The sequence below is a fragment of the Silurus aristotelis genome (genome assembly GCF_946808225.1).
Source record: "Silurus aristotelis genome assembly, chromosome: 2".
Taxonomy (NCBI): Eukaryota; Metazoa; Chordata; class Actinopteri; order Siluriformes; family Siluridae; genus Silurus; species Silurus aristotelis.
In genome coordinates this window covers 15,146,595-15,164,336 of record NC_139575.1, presented here as the reverse complement: position 1 = coordinate 15,164,336, position 17,742 = coordinate 15,146,595, and the positions used below count along the sequence as shown (strand labels likewise).

Here is a 17,742-nt window from a genome sequence, read left to right as displayed (position 1 = left end):
TTTCAAAGTGCATTGGTATGGCTACTTTAGCTCTCGTGTGATCTCATTTAGCGTCATGTGATCTGCTTTATGACGTTTCTGATTGTAAACGTTTTAGAGATGCGGTGCCTCTGTGCGCAGGTAGTTGAGCCATCAAAATGAGTGATGGATGATTACTGGAAGAAAACCTGATAGTTTTGTGTAGAAAATAAATGTAGGGAAAAGAAGAACAAGGGACAGGAATGCTCTAGCATATGCTGCACTCTTTTGGTTTAACAACTTAAGATTGATTTTGCAAAAGATTAAACCTAGTGGAAAAGGGCTAAAATAACATCTGGAATGTAGTATTAGCCAAGGAGATGGTGTAGAGCTGGTAAACATTGGGACTGTGGGGGGGTTAAAGAGCGGGCATCTTTGGACTGGACTGTGGCGCTAATATTATACATTACCTGCTGGGGACTGGGCAGGGTGTGCAGGAGAGCTTGATATCACCTGAGCCTCAGGCATGTCTAGCTTTAATTCTGCTCTCTTGCTCTCTGCAAGCTTAGACTGCGAGCTGCCATACTGCTCAACCAGCTGCAGGTCCAGGTGACTGGGTCGTTCCTGAGGAGGGACTTCTTTTAAGTCTGTGTCTAGCTGGGAAGAGCCTGACTGATTAAGCATGCATACGCTCCGGACCGGAGATTCACGGACCTCTGTATGGAACACCAGCAATTTAGGGTCCGGATTCTGAAGTTTGTCCTTTGTTGTGTTAATGGGTTTTTGGGAAGAGGATTTGGCTTGGGTGTTTTGAGCGCCATCACTCTCAAAGACATCACCATTTCCAACTTCCTCAGATCCCAGCTCCTCACATTCATCCACCGAGAGCAGGACAGAGCGGTGGAAACCAGAAGAAGGCTGGTACTCATGCTCGTTTTCTTGGTCTGCTGCATCTTCAAACGCTGGGTTGATAATGCCTTGGTACTGCGGTGAAGGATCTGCATGAGGAGGTGCAATGCCGCCAGGCAAAACTTCCACTTCCGATCGTTCTTCTTCAGAATCATCTTCTTCCTCCTCCTCCTCCTCTTCTTCATCTTCAGAAGAGAAGAGCTGGTGTTCTGGCACACACTTTACATTTGTTAAGGCATCATTCATTTTGCACAGCTCCTCCTTAACAGGCACCTCATCACGTCTTATCCAGGATGGTGGCCTCCGATGCTCTGCATCTTCCTCGCTCGTAGTCTCTGCTTCACGGCCCCTGAGCCTCACCTCGACTCGCAGCCCGGCCCCACCTTCATAAATCTTCAGTTCTTCTGGAGTGCTGGTGTCACTGCTGCTGCGGCCCAAGAAGTCAGGGCATCGCATCGTCCCACATTTAGTAGCACCACGCTCATGTGAGCAGCAGTCATCATCCTGCGAGCCACCAGCATCATAATCTTCAGAGCGTGGCTTTATGTCATCTGAGGATGTAGTGGCGCTGGCCGTCTCCGATTCAGGGCTGACTTGAGGGTGGATGCCACTCCATGAGTCCTCCAGGGGGGTGTCTGTGCTTCCCAGGCTGCATGGTGTAACAGGGGGAAAGTCAGACTCTCTAGACTGATTCTGGGTGGTGACTGCATGTGGTGCTCCAGTGCTAAGATGAGGAACAGTGGTATGGCCTGGAGGAACTTTACTCCCAACATCATTAGTCTTTAGACCATCTGAAGTCACGTGGCTTTGCAGTGGTTTCTGCTCTGTTGTGTGTTTTTTGTCCAAGCTGCTGGTTTTACTGGGTGGAGTGATGTTTTTATTAGCAACAAAAGAGGCTACCAAAGCAGCTTGAGGTACAGAAACCTGAACAGTGCAACGCTGCTCAGGTATACCCGTGCCGACATCACAATTTCCTGGAGCTGACACAGGAGCTTTCTGGTCTTGAGCTGATTTCACCTCCTGTCTTCCTGCCTGAGCCTTCACTTCCTTTGGAGTAACATTTGTTTGCTGGGGGGCCACTGAGTGTTTTGTGTTAGATGCTGATTGCTTCTCCGCAGCAGATTGTTTTTTGGAGGCAGCAGGTGACGACTGTTTGGATTGTGTCACGGACTTGGGAGATTTTGGTGCTGGAGTTTCTGTAATTTTCTTATTGGTTCCGTTTTTATTTGTAATAGCTGGAGACGGTTTAGATGAGGATACTGTGGGTTTGACTGATTTCGGGTTAGGTTTTGAATCTGTACTTGATTTTGTTGGTTTTCTTGTGGTTGAAAGCTTGGAACCATCTTTGATGTCCTCTTTCCTGGGAGAGGAGGGCTTTCTGTTGGTCATGAGTGAACCAGGTCGTGGAGAAGCTGTTCACAAAAATATACATTTAAGGCTTAATAAAGAGCAATTGTTTAGGTTAAAAGGGACAAAGAAAAATTTAATGTGAGGTTCATTAAAGCAGGAAAACAAGCCATTTGGATACATGTATATCATTTTCTGATAATACATTTTGTATTAGCAGGATTTATTGTGTCCATATGAGCATATGAAGCTCGGGTATTTCTTACCGTTGTTCTCTAAAGAGCCTGAAGTGGTGCTCTTGCTCTTTGGCTCTGTACGAGCTGCAGTCCCCACACTAAGGCCTGCTTTGCTGCTCACTGTGCTCTTGACCTTGTTTGCTTTATTAATGGGGCTGGCAAATAAACAGAAATAACTCACTAAGAAACTGCATAAGTAGAAAGATCCTTATTAAATCATATGTATAGACACTATATGGATGAAGTGTGTGGACGCCTGATCATTACAGCTGTGTGTGTTTCTTTTTTAAACTTTTGACACAATGTTTTTTCTGTATAAGATTACAATTGAGCCTCACTGGAACTGAGGAGCCCAAGCATGTTACAGAGTTACAGTGCATCTGTGCACAAAGCGAGGTCCATAGTCAGGTGTCCACAAAAGTTTGGTCATAGTGATTTTTTTTTTTTAACCATATTTTGAGACCATAAGACATTTTTAAATCCATATTGAAGTCCAGAGTATAGACACTAATTCAGAACAAGTAACATCAGACAGTATGAGAGCAATTTCAACTATCCAACTGTTAGATAATATCCTTAAAATTGTGTTCTGAAGCTTACCTACTAGCCTTGTCCTTCTCTGGCTTCTGGAGAGGCTTGGTCAGAGGAGATCTTGTGGTAGCCATGGCTTGGGGTTTTTGCCTGAAAGCTAGAAAAAGTAAAACGGCACAGTACGTTAAGGGGGGGAAAAAAACAAAAACAAAAAAAAAACCCACATGTTTCTGAGACCTTAATATATTAGTACCCTAAGGGATTAATAATGCAAAAATTGTTATTGGGGTTAAGGTTTTGTAAATATGAAAACTGCTGAATTGTCAGTTTTGAAGACAGCGTGCGAGGCAGGTGAAAGGAGAGATCTGGGACAGAGCTAAGAGAATGGGGGTGAGGTTACAGGATCCAGTACAGTCACCAGGGGACATGGCATGAGACATAGGACAACACAAATTTAGCATTTAAGATATTTTTTAGATCTAGGGGCAACACTGACCTATGAGAGATGAAGCTCTTGTCCAACAGAAAAAAGTATCATTATTAACTGGATGAGCTATAATTCTACAGTTAAATTAATTTGTATTATTTGGTATTATGACTAATTAACAAACATAAAAAAATCTTTATTGTCTGCAAGCTGTAATCTTTACATTTTCTCTTATGGTACCTTGTGTCCCCAGTTTTTGCTTGTTTTCTGGGAGGACAGGGCATGAGGAATGATTTTTTATATGAAGGAGACTCAAATCAATCGAAAAACAGTGAACACCATGTGGACCAAGAAATTAATTTGTCACACTTCTGTGTGCTTTGGCTTTGAGGCTTTGGGTTCAGCTTGAGTTATCGACTAAAATGTCTTAAAGCGTTACACAGACAAGGCATACATACACTGACCAGGCATAACATTGACATTATAACATTATGATAAATCACAATTATTATCTCATCATCACCTGTTAGTGGCCATATTAGGCAGCAAGTGAACATTTTGTCCTCAAAGTTGATGTGTTAAAAGCAGGAAAAATAGGCAAGAGTAAGGATTTGAGTGAGTTTGAGAAGAGCCAAATTGTGATGGCTAGATGACTGGATTAGTGCATCTCGGTGTACATAATGATCGGTCAACATACACACCAAGCTGTCATGGAGGTCGCAATGTACCGTTTTTTTTTTTCGGACTAAAAGCCGCTACTTTTTTCCTACGTTTTGAACCCCGCGGCTTAAACAACGAAGCAGCTTATTTATGAATTTTTCCTGGGGTTTTCCCGGTTTCACAAACTTCAAGCCAAAAAACTGAGCGACATAACATTAGACCAATGAAATTTCTGAACGGAAACGAAAAAAAAAAAAAAAACGCACCTCACCTGTGTTCTGAGCTGCATGGCTTCGGGAGAAATTTTTTTTTTTTTAAACGCACGACGATGCCAAAAGATAAACTCAAGAGAGAAATAGTTGTGAAAGGAAGAAGACAGTGAACAATGACTTTCTTCGTAGGCTACTGTTTAGATATAAGCCGTTGTAACGCCTTGAGTCCAGTTGCAACAGAAATCATATAAGCACAGACAGGTTTCAAAAACTCGTGCTTTTTTATTTTTCTTGGCAACAGCGTTACGGGTTAGTCAAACAAACTTAGAAATGAGCATCAGAAAATAATAAGGCCATATTCCTCGGTCTTGCACACATGCAGTAATACCGGGAAAAATGTGGCGGCAGGCTATTCCCAAAATGCCACTCTGCTCCTAAAGGAGCCACAACATATTTCACTGGTTACACCGTGTAACAGACACTGTCCTTCATTAAAGCCTGTGTAAAGTTCATTAGTTTCAGTGTAGACAGGTGCGGCTTATTTATGTTTAAAATAAAAATCTTTGTCAAATTCAGTGGGTGCGGCTTATATATGGGTGCGCTTTATAGTCCGGAAATTACAGTAGTTTTCAAAGTGGTAGGTATTTACATTTGCATTATAGCCAAATAAGGCTAGAACAAAAATTTTGTTGCCTTAAACAAAATGTTTCATATCAGTCACCCTCAAAACCCTATTTATATATATATATATATATATATATATATATATATATATATATATATATATATATATATATATATATATATATATATATATAATTATAAATTATGGTTTTATCTCATTTTACTGACTTTACAGATAACTTTATCCTGTGCCCACAGCTTTACATGGCAGGGAGCAAAACAGAACAGTTATAACACTTTTATCTAGCCGCCGGTTTAATGTCAAAGAAGGCATGAAGAAACTGCATCAGGTATAAAGGTGATCATGATCAAACCTTGGCTGCTGTTGTTGTGGGGACTGCTAACGCTGCTCTCTGGTGAAACGCTGCCTGATGTAGAGGGTGTGGTTTGGGAACACTGAGCATTCCCAGGGCTGTCGGAGGTGGAGCCATGAGTTGAGTCTTTCCCTGATGCTGTGGTTTTGCTCACTTTAGCTTTACTTGCTGCCCCGGTCACCCCAATATGGGCCGATTTGGGTCTGGCACGCGGTGCCACACTTTTCTCCTGGGATGATTTGCCTGATGTGCCATTAGCAGTAGAGTTTTCCCGTCGGACCATGGGGCCACCACTGCCGTTCATCACCGCTTTAGTGGTGGAAGGTGGTTTCTTTTTAGCTGGACTGCTGGTCTTGGCCCGGCTTGAGTCAGTGGTGCCAGGCTTGGTTTTTGTGGCTGGTGTTGAACTGAGACTATCAGACTTCATGGCACTCGTGGCTGCTACAGTGTTTTTAGCAGAGGGACGTGGGCCCCTGAGGGCCTTCAGAGGCCGAGAGGTCGTAGGACTCTCACAAGGAGAGGATGAGCCAGAAGGACATTTTCCAAGCTTTTGCTGGAGGAAAAAAAGAAAAAAAAGATGTACTAAACTTTTCCTTTAAATTAAAAAACAAAACAAATTCAAAAGAACCAATACAGAAGCAGTTTATGCTGCATTGCTTTTGAATTCTCAAATCTTAGAGGTCGGACGATATAAATTTTTATTTTAGCTGGCAGCTCACACAGCAGTACCAGCTGCAAAGTGTATTTTAAAGTGCTAATTATAGTACTTTGACATTTTTGCAAACTATATCCCTGTTTACGTGACTGCAATTAAAAATTATAAACAGATGTAAATATCTTTACAGACTAAACATTAGACTAAGGGCAATATTACAATTACACTGATGCAAAATTAAAATAGTGATATTTCCACATATACCGATCAAACTATCAGTCAAACTACCTACCACAGAAATGTGTACTTAGCAACTTAAATTCTTTAAGGAGAACGAAAAACTCCAGGCTAATGGCCTTGATCCAATGACTTCTCAATCAGCTACAACAAGGTTGCCATGGTAATGCCCTATGGAGAAGCAGTGGTTTTTGCAAGGCATTCATGCGTCAGAGGCAAAAGCTAGTTTTTCTACAGAACACCTGACTAAGCTAAAAAAAAAAACCCTGCCGAGAGCTCATTAAAACACACCCCGGTTCAATGAATCAGATTCAGTTCCTCATGGCCTCCGAATTAATCTTGGCTCATGCGATGATATTTCTGCACACAGTCAATGTAGTCATAAGAATGAAGCAGTGTTTTACTGGTGACATTATATAAGTCCTCTACTGGGAGCTTGCAAGCTGCTGAAGAAAGCATGGTCTCTATTACTTAGTCACTAAAAGGTGGGCACGGTCTTTTTTATATGCAATTTTCGTCAAAAGAGGTGTGGCCTTGCAGTACTCAAATAAAACACTGCCCCCACTCCTATAAAATGTAATATTCTGTATTAATATTGCATTCTTATAATGTATGTTATACAAACGTAGATTAGAGTGAATATGGAAAATTACCTGAGAGCTGGTGAGGACAGGCTTTTTACTCAGTTTTCTGCAGTCACCAGTATCAAGAGTAGCTTTATTGGGTGATGGAAGAAAACACAAAATATTCATAGCATAAATTCAGTGTTTCTCATTCAGTTTAACAATAATTCAAATCTTAATAATTAATTATTCACATTTTTATATACTGATCACCATCCACAATCCTCAAAACAAACAATTACATGCATAAGCATCTGACCGTACCATCACACAACCCTCACATGTCAGACACACGCCAAATAGACACTTAAAAACCAAAGCCAAAACAAATAACTCCTAAATGCATTGTTCCTCGTCTGTGAATATACTATTACATGGACAGGACATTTGTCTTTAATCCACACAAACCTGGTGTGTAAAAAGAAAAAAAAAATAGATGAAGTCTCCTTAAAAGGCACAAATATGACATCCACACAGATTGCATTACTAATTCAATTCGGCAAGCATGTGCTAATGCTCTTGAGCAACAGTTACATGATAACGAGATGATCCAGGCATGGTGAAGATGGATGCTCGATCCTCGATTTGTGGTTATGATTGTATGCTGGCATTTGCATGTGCTAAACCATAGGCAATACAGTGTACAGAGACTTCATTAGACTTAAAGGTGTGCCAAAAGAAATCCCCAAAAAAATCTTGTGAATATCTGCAGATACAAAACCACTCAACTTTTTAAAAATATTTAAGGTTTAAAGTCTAAAACCTCAATACTTTTAGATTAGAGCTGTATAATATTGCCCAGTCCATCTGATGCAGCCATAATTTGCACCATATACATTTGCAAATGCAACTCACAGGGAGGAAATGCAGCACAAAGAGCAGTTTTTGTATATATTTATAAATATTAAAATATATTATAATATATTTTATATATTTCTGGCGGTCTGAAATCATCAAAGGAGCCAGTTTAAAACTCCTAAACCGGCTCTTTAAATCCGCTAAACCCAGCGCATTGTGGCCTTAAATGTTACACTTCATCAAGCTGCTACAGAGCTGCATTAGCATGAGAATGAAAGCGTTCCATACACACACAAGGCACTCCTACTGAACACAGACGCTTGCCAAAGATGCAGACAACCCATGGCTGATACAAAGATAATGCTGCACTACATAGGCTGGTATGCACACGCACACACACACGCACGCACACACACACGCACACACACACGCACACACACACGCACACACACACGCACACACACACGCACACACACACACACACACACACACACACACACACACACAAGTGACAACACACAAGTCAGAGCCTAATAATAATAATAAAAAAAAAAAGCAATTGACAGGTCTTCTCTTATTCTTTGGTAAATATAGTAGTCCCTTTATTTAATGTGTGCGCATGCATATTCTTTTCTACTTCCTGCTTACCTGCAAGTATCTGTTCCCGGTGCCTGGGATGCAGTGTTTCCCATCCTCTCGTGTGTCTCACTGCAAAAAATGACTGAAGCAGAAAGGTCCAGAGCCGTGCACGAAGCAAACAGACCTCGCTTCTGAAGGGCTGGAGCACATCCAGTGAGTGAGTGAAAGCAAGAGGGAGTGTGAGAGAGAAAAAAAAAAGGGGGGGGGGGGGGTGGCTGGGGACTACAACAGCAGGGAAAGAGGAGCCAATGTGCAGCTGCTTGCAGAGACGAGTCGCCTTGGCAACCCTCCCCACACCCTCCCAGAATTCCCCTTGAGCCGCAGCAATGATGTCAGCAGCCGTGGCTGCCTGTGGCTCAACCTTCTTCAGAGACTCCAATTTTTTTTTTCTTCCAAAAAAAGCCTCTTTATTTCCCTGAACCTTTTAATTTATTATTTCCTTTTATTCATCACTTCTGTTCTGATGAGATTTCTACTGACCAATCATCATCTTCCAAAATGTAACAATTAAAGACCAGTGAGGGAACTCCGAGAAAAGTATTTGAATAATATTTGATCTGGATGATAATCATTTCTTTTTTTGATTAAATATGAAGACACAGAGTTCCATCAATTAAGGAATTTTATCCACAATGTCCTGTGTCTTTCCAAATTTTACAACCATCGCATTAATTATTCAAATAAGTAGACGCCTTAATCTTCCTATCGATACATTAAAAGTAGGTGGTGAGGTTGTTTCATGTGATTAATTTTATTTGTAGTGTTTCTTTAGAGTCCTCAGTCAGGGACATTACTGCAGATCTTAAATCTCAGGATCAACAGAGGCTCTTATTCTCCTGGCACATCCCAGCACAGTCAACCCAATCAAACACACTCATATAATTCTAGAAAATGACAGAATCTAACCGATATATTGATTAAAAAATACACAAAATAATTATGTGGCACCTAATTAATATTCGTTCAGTGACAAATTCTAGCACATGTTCAGTAATAGTGGAAAGGAATTGGTTTGTAAAGCAGACAGAACAAAGTGGCTTAAGAGGGATTTGAATGAGATTAGCTTTGATCAGAGTGGAATGTTATTTTCATGCTTCCTCTTGATTGGCCGTTGCATTGATTACCTCCATGTTCTCGTGCCCCTGATAAGCTGAGTCTGTTGTCAGTATGTCTGTGTCTGACTGTCCGCTCAGTTGGTCCACTGCGCTGAAGAGTTCACAGCAGTTCTCCACAGTCAAGCCTTCCAGCACAGCTACACACACCTTCCTCAACAATGCGGGGTCATGTGTAAACTCCTCCCTCTGAGACAGCAAATTTATGTTACGGTTACAAACACATCTACCGTATCTCATAAAAGTGAGTACACCCTTCACAACTCATCAACTCTTTTAGTATATCTTCTTAAGGGACAATAGAATGAAACTTGGACATATTTTAGAGTAGTCTCTGTGCAGCTTGAATAGCAGAACAGATTTACTGTCCTCTGAAAATAACTCAACATGCAGCCATTATTGACAAAATATCTGGCAACAAAAGTGAGAACATCCTAAGCGATAACAGCTGTACGTTGTTTCACCATGCAAAGCCGCATGTCTTATTTATCATGTTGAGCAGGTAACATTTGGTGCTTTGAGCATAATTCTCTAATACTGACCACTGGATATTCAACCTGGCACCTCATGGCAAAGAACTCTCTTAAGGATTAGAAAATTTGAATTTTTGCTCTCCACAAAGATGGCCTATTGTTATCCTATTGACCATGTTCTGTGGTCTGATGAGACCAAGATAAACTTGTTTGGCTCAAATGGTGTCCAGCATGTATGGCAACTCCCTGGTCAGGAGTACTTACAAAAATTGTGTCTTTCCTACAGTCAAAAATGGTGGCGGTAGCATCATGATCTGGGGCTGTATGAGTGCTGCTGGTACTGGGGAGCTGTGGTTCACTGAGGAAAACATGGATTGAAACATTGAAACATGTACTCTGACATTCGGAAGCAGAACATGATGCCCTCCCATTAGACACTGCACAACATCAGTTTTAAAACATGATATCGACCCCAAACACACCACCAAGATGACTGCTGCCTTGCTGAAGTGAAAGTGATTGTGTGGCCAAATATGTCTCCAGACCTAAACCCTATTGAGCACCTGTGGAGCATCCTCAAGCAGAAGGTGGAGAAGCTCCATGTGTCTGATATTCAGCAGCTCAGTGATGTTACAAAGAGAATCCCAGCAACAACCTGTGCAGCTCTGGTGAATTCCATGGCAGTGCTAGATAACAATGGTGCTCACACAAGATATTTACACTTTGGACACAGTTTTGAGATGTTCACTTAGGTGTTCTCACTTTTGTTGCCAGTAATTTAGCCAATAATGGCTGTATGTTGAGTTATTTTCAGAGGAATATACAGTGAGGAAAATAAGTATTTGAACACCCTGCTATTTTGCAAGTTCTCCCACTTAGAAATCATGGAGGGGTCTGAAATTGTCATCGTAGGTGCATGTCCACTGTGAGAGACATAATCTAAAAAAAAAAAATCCAGAAATCACAATGTATGATTTTTTAACTATTTATTTGTATGATACAGCTGCAAATAAGTATTTGAACACCTGAGAAAGTCAATGTTAATATTCGGTACAGTAGCCTTTGTTTGCAATTACAGAGGTCAAACGTTTCCTGTAGTTTTTCACCAGGTTTGCACACACTGCAGGAGGGATTTTGGCCCACTCCTCCACACAGATCTTCTCTAGATCAGTCAGGTTTCTGGCCTGTTGCTGAGAAACACGGAGTTTGAGCTCCCTCCAAAGATTCTCTATTGGGTTTAGGTCTGGAGACTGGCTAGGCCACGCCAGAACCTTGATATGCTTCTTACAGAGCCACTCCTTATCCTGGCTGTGTGCTTCGGGTCATTGTCATGTTGGAAGACCCAGCCTCGACCCATCTTCAATGCTCTAACTGAGGGAAGGAGGTTGTTCCCCAAAATCTCGCAATACATGGCCCCAGTCATCCTCTCCTTAATACAGTGCAGTCGCCCTGTCCCATGTGCAGAAAAACACCCCGAAAGCATGATGCTACCACCCCCATGCTTCACAGTAGGGATGGTGTTCTTGGGATGGTACTCATCATTCTTCTTCCTCCAAACACGTTTAGTGGAATTATGACCCAAAAGTTCTATTTTGGTCTCATCTGACCACATGACTTTCTCCCATGACTCCTCTGGATCATCCAAATGGTCATTGGCAAACTTAAGACGTGCCTGGACATGTGCTGGTTTAAGCAGGGGAACCTTCCGTGCCATGCATGATTTCAAACCATGACACCTTAGTGTATTACCAACAGTAACCTTGGAAACGGTGGTCCCAGCTCTTTTCAGGTCATTGACCAGCTCCTCTTGTGTAGTTCTGGGCTGATTTCTCACCTACCTTAGGATCATTGAGACCCCACGAGGTGAGATCTTGCACGGAGCCCCAGTCCGAGGGAGATTGACAGTCATGTTTAGCTTCTTCCATTTTCTAATGATTGCTCCAACAGTGGACCTTTTTCACCAAGCTGCTTGGCAATTTCCCCGTAGCCCTTTCCAGCCTTGTGGAGGTGTACAATTTTGTTTCTAGTGTCTTTGGACAGCTCTTTAGTCTTGGCCATGTTAGTAGTTGGATTCTCACTGATTGTATGGGGTGGACAGGTGTCTTTATGCAGCTAACGACCTCAAACAGGTGCATCTAATTTAGGATAATAAATGTAGTGGAGGTGGACATTTTAAAGGCAGACTAACAGGTCTTTGAGGGTCAGAATTCTAGCTGATAGACAGGTGTTCAAATACTTATTTGCAGCTGTATCATACAAATAAATAGTTTAAAAATCATATATTGTGATTTCTGGATTTTTTTTTTTTTTAGATTATGTCTCTCACAGTGGACATGCACCTACGATGACAATTTCAGACCCCTCCATGATTTCTAAGTGGGAGAATTTGCAAAATAGCAGGGTGTTCAAATACTTATTTTCCTCACTGTAAATCTGTACTGCAATACAAGCTGCACATTGACTACTCTAAAATATATCCAATTTTTCATTTCTTTAGTATTGAACCTCAAAAAAAAAATGCTTGCTGAAATGTAAATCCTGTACTCCCTTTTGAGATACTGTATGTACAGAGTGATTATGTTTCTAGATGAGTGTGTGTCTGTAAAGTTCATGTTCAATTTGAACACAGATAGTTAAGCTCACCAAAGCAAGCAGTGGTGTGTGGGGTAGATTTATGTATGGTTGTGTCTTTACTAGGTGGAGAGTGTGGGAGGTTAGTGTGTTCTGTTGTGGATGTGTGCTTCATACCCTGCGGAGGCTGTGGAAGGCTGGCGTGTGTATTACTCGGGGTAGATGAGTGACGATCGTGTGTAAACAATGCTCCTGCAGCTCGGTCGCCAAACACGCCACCTGCTTCGCCCACTTCACCTCGGGCAAAGACTCAATCAGCTGCTCAGTACCACACATTACAGACACTGAAGACTGCACAGTCTGCAGCACACACACACACACACACACACACACACACACTTCTTTTTTCACATCCAACAAAGAAACATGTATTTCCCAATTTTACACAAAGTCTCTACTCCCGTTTCAGAGAAACACTGAATTCACTCATCCATATTTTAGTTAATAAATCAGCAGTGTAATGGATAGCATGTTAAAGAGGCTCCATGTTTTGCAGTGACTATTTCCTAGTGTAATCTAATCTCCTCCAGCAGCGTTTGTGTGTGTTTGTGTCTGTTTGTGTGCACATGCATGTGTGCGTGCAAACGGGAAAGCAGCCAGATCTTGAATGTAGAGGTCATGGGCCGACTGTTTATAGCTGCAGAGACTAACTCAATTAAAGGCCCTAATTACTCCATTCACTTAAGCAGCTGTGCATCAGGACACAGCCAGGGCTGTTGAATCTCTTTCTGCCCTGTGGGTGAACACATGGGTAAAGGGTATGGAGATCCTGTGGCTTTGTTTGACTCACCATGTTTCTAGTGACTGTATCAAGGCAGTCTCTCTGCAGCTCAGGAGGAAGGATGGAGAAGCTCCTTTCTGACCAGCACTTTACAAAATGCTCAGCTACCCATCTGAGGAAGGAAACAAACAAACGAAAATCAATATGAAAAATGATGCAGACATAGCCAGACTAAGGGCAGCTGAAATTGGAAAACTATTAAGGGTGGGTTTGGATTTTTCATTTATTATATTGTACCTAGATAAAATATCTAAAACAGTCCTAGAGAGTGATAAATACTTATTAAAAATACTTTTAGCAAGCAGTCGGAAAGTCACAACATGTAAATGGTTCCAGGTTGAACCTCCAAATGGATCAAATGAATTGTAAATGGGATAAATGGATTGTGTTGAGTATACATACCAATGCGGCTAAGTGTGATATTGTATTTCAAAGATTTTATGGAAATTCTTTTGTCTTGACTTGCAACACCCATAATGACATTTTAGTTTTCTGTTTTTAATACATATATACATATATACACATACATATATATAAAAAAAGAAAAGTAAAAAAAACAAAAACATTTTGACTAATGGCTGACTAATGAATCGTTGCTCAGGAGCTTAAAATCTACCTAAAGGCTTACTGCTATCCAGAACAGCTAACTCGTCGCACAGATAAAATCTTCGCAGAAAAGGCATCAAGTCAGCAAGCAGGTCTGGGATTAATGCGTTTAATCCTGACACTAGCCACAAGTTAACCAGAACAGCTGAGAAAACTGCTGGGTGCTAAGTGGAACATCTTGACAACATCTGCAATCTCAACGTTTCCAGCTAAGAGTAAGCTGTGATACCCCTTTTTACCAGTTTTTTTTATCCCACAGATTTGTGTGTGAGAAAGGTGCTATAAGAACCAACTGTCCTTTTATTTATTATTATTATTATTATTATTATTATTATTATTATTATTAAAGCTAAACAGCTCCGAGGCCTATTAATTGAGAGCAGCTCTGTGCTGTGAAAAGTGTTCTCAACAATGCAGCTCTTAAAGCTGACTCATCTCCCACTCCTACTTACAGCATGAAGACAGGCAGCATCAAGGGCACACTCACACACGCACACACATTCTCCACAAAACCAAGGCTTTGGAAAAATCCAGACCTACTTTCTCACGCATCTATGAGCTGGCTTTCTGCATTTTAAAAAAAGAACAGAGCAACAGAGCCACGTCATTCGAACGCAAACGTGATGAAAATGTGCTACATCAGTGCTCCAAATCTGGTCAGGAAAATATTATTGGAATAAAAACACAGGTACTATTAGAAATAGCAATTTTTGTAGAATAAAAAAATGTAAGAAATATGTTTAAAAAATGTGTCAAATTTAAAACAATTCGCTTAAAAAAAGAAAAAGAAATTCAGGAGAAATCTACTCACGATATCGACCTACTTTTGGTCTGCGGAATGATCTTAAAGAACAGTGCGTGCTACACAGCGAATATCTAAAATACAATACACCCTTCAGCTAATTATCCTGAGATAAAAAAATGGTAACTACCAATGCTGCATGACATGTGCGTCAATGTATTGTGATGTTGCAATTTATAATATTACAAAAAAAACAACCGGATACGAATAATCCCTTTAAACAATCCTGTAACATGTTACTGTACATAATTTCAGCTCAGTATTTTCATTAACAGTACATTTTGTGTTGTACACATATTTACCTGACACATGAGCTGTAGAGATTGTGGAGGCCAATGGAATGGCTGATGGCAAGGCACTCAAGTATACTCCTCTGCACTCCCTCAACAGGCTGCAGTAATAAGAGGAATATGAATAAATAATCATTACTTGCAAAATCCTTTTTTAAACCCCACTCACTAGCTCTATCACATGAGGTTCAGATGATCTGGGTGATCCTTTTGAGCCATTGTACCTAGAAAAATGTAATGTTTCTCATGATTACTAAATTAAAAAAGTAAACGAATGACACAAACGCAAGGTACAGGAATCTATATATTCATTTTTAGCGCAATGCATTAGAAATTCCAGATCATACATGGCATATCAGCTTTAAGAACCCATAAAATAATGTTTTTTCCTGGAATTTATAAATTTTTAAAAAAACTTTTTTCCCCCCAGCAAACATCAGGACAGGAAAGGAGACTAATAATAGTCAATAAATACCCAATAATCAACAAACAAGCTGGCAGTAACAGATAGTCTGTCTAAACATGTACAATGCCGTGTTAACTAAGTGGGATTTCCATGAATGTCGGTGAATGTCCGAATTTGAGCAAGTTATTGGATTGTTAATTGTCACAGTAAAACCATAAATTCACTCTTCAATCAGATACCAGGAAGTAATTAACTGCAATTTACTAACCAGACCTTAATAGGCTATATAGATTTTATCATTTGAAGGGTTTTCTGTACTGCCACACACATCATTTATGGTGCACAAACCAACTACTGCTTTGTGAACAGCAACCGGATTTACAACAAAATGGAGCAACTGGATAGACATGGATATCTGGACAGATATCACATCTTCAGTGTATACACAAAATATGCCTAAACGTTTTGTTGTCTGGGAATCAAATGAGCAACGCATCATCAGCACTGAGCATGTGATAATCCAGGCTTTAAAGTGGAGCCTGCATTCACAGCCGTGTCAACAAGCGGAACAGATGGAGCTGCGGCTGGAGTTCTGCAGTGCTGCTTAAACATGCAGAGAGACAGCACACTGCAGTTAGACAGTACACAAGCTACCAGAACGGCAGCAGCAGAAGACACGTCAGAAATCACACCAGGACTCGGGAACATTAAATCAAATGTTATTATAATCTTAGGGATACAGAATTGTCAGCACATTCTGAAGGAAACAAATATTTTTTCTGGTAGAAATTGTTCTCCCAAACCCTAATAAAATACTGCTGCTTTGAAATGATGGCCTTTGGAGGAAGGATTTGAAAAGAAGGCAGAGAATTGATAGGATGAAGATTAATGTCTGTGGTGCATATATTCAGAATATATCAAATTTCATTTACCCCTAATCACTGGATTGAGTCAGGTGTATTCTAGAGTATTCTAAGCATTTAGTGTAAAAAAAAACTAACACAGAAAAAGTCCAGTTTTACCTTGGGAAAGAACCTGCAATAATCTCTAATAAGAACCATTTCAGCCACGTCCTTCAGTCCCTCCAAACCCAGCATATCTGCTGCCAAGACGACCTGACTAGGGGACACATAAGACAATTTTACAACAACAGACGACTTCACTGAATCGGCATCATGACAGTCGTTAAATGTGCTGTTACTGGAGGTAGCAGTGAAGTGAATATCACTGTAAAAGGGAGGATACCTCACATTGCTCCCTGTTGGAAGGTCCAATATGGCTCCATACATAAAATGCAGAAGAACCTCCATCTCATCAGGGCCCAAACTAACACACACACACACACACACACACACACACACACACACACACACACACAAAAAGGAAGACAGCAAATAGTCACTTCTGCTTGTTTTACTAGGACATAAGTACAACATTGGGACAGGTTTTCTACATAATGCTTAACATTAGCTATGGACTAATAAAAAATTGGTTTGGTTTAACAGCTGCCCTGAAGACGTTTCTTTTTTAAAACCCAATACATTTTCATTCCACTTTGGACCCCTGAAACTTAAGGTGGCTCAACTAAAGTTAACATGATAATTAGTAATTGTAATTTCTATCTATTAACTAACATTTACAGCATTTGGCAGATGCCCTTATCCAGGAGTGGCAGCTTGGTGTGGCTGGGATTTTAACTCATGAGGCCAAAGTCCAATGTCTTAACCACTTAGCTACCACCTCCCCTTTATCCCCTTAACTCCATAAACATGCAACAGTCTAACTGACTGACAAAATTCTGGACCATAAAATGGGTTTCCAAGCTGCTGTATTTTTCCCTTGGATATGCAATACACCATTTCCGAGACTGCCTAAAGTATTCTTTTTATCACTACTACATAATTCCCACATTATTTATCTTAAGAAATTAAAAGACTTGAAAATGCAATGTAAAACTTAAAAGGAGTGAATCCATTTTAACTAAACATATATACATACTGATAAGACAGAGATTTTGCTCATCGGCCCAAAAACCAGTACACAGAAGCTCCAGCATTTCAACCTGCATTTAGAACGATGTTCTGTAACTACTAGTTCAACAGTAAAAGACCTGGGAGTTATTTTAGACAGCAACTTTAAAAATCACATCAACCATGTTACAAAAACAGCCTTCTTCCACCTTAGAAATATTTCTAAGCTAAGAAACATGTTGTCTATATCTGATGCAGAGAAGCTCGTCCATGCATTCATGACCTCCAGAATAGACTACTGTAATGCATTACTAGGTGGATGTCCTGCATCATTAGTAAACAAGCTACAGTTAGTCCAGAATGCAGCAGCCAGAGTTCTCACAAGGTCAAGAAAATATGACCATATAACCCAATATTATCATCCCTACACTGGCTACCTGT

General features: G+C 40.6%; 1 protein-coding gene across 3 annotated transcripts in view; it reads right to left on the bottom strand.

The window, feature by feature from the left end:
• btbd8 (BTB domain containing 8) overlaps positions 1-17,742 on the bottom strand; it is a 34,676-nt gene that overhangs the window by 2,677 nt on the left and 14,257 nt on the right. For all 3 annotated transcript variants that reach the window (XM_083568609.1, XM_083568610.1, XM_083568611.1), the window contains 12 exons: positions 16,577-16,657; positions 16,354-16,450; positions 14,938-15,026; positions 13,237-13,339; positions 12,564-12,746; positions 9,355-9,531; positions 8,240-8,369; positions 6,824-6,885; positions 5,279-5,831; positions 3,051-3,138; positions 2,481-2,605; positions 429-2,279 (listed from right to left, as the gene is read on the bottom strand). In XM_083568609.1, the coding sequence (XP_083424735.1) occupies positions 429-2,279; positions 2,481-2,605; positions 3,051-3,138; positions 5,279-5,831; positions 6,824-6,885; positions 8,240-8,369; positions 9,355-9,531; positions 12,564-12,746; positions 13,237-13,339; positions 14,938-15,026; positions 16,354-16,450; positions 16,577-16,657 (3,539 nt within the window). The remainder of the gene's footprint in view (positions 1-428; positions 2,280-2,480; positions 2,606-3,050; positions 3,139-5,278; positions 5,832-6,823; positions 6,886-8,239; positions 8,370-9,354; positions 9,532-12,563; positions 12,747-13,236; positions 13,340-14,937; positions 15,027-16,353; positions 16,451-16,576; positions 16,658-17,742) is intronic.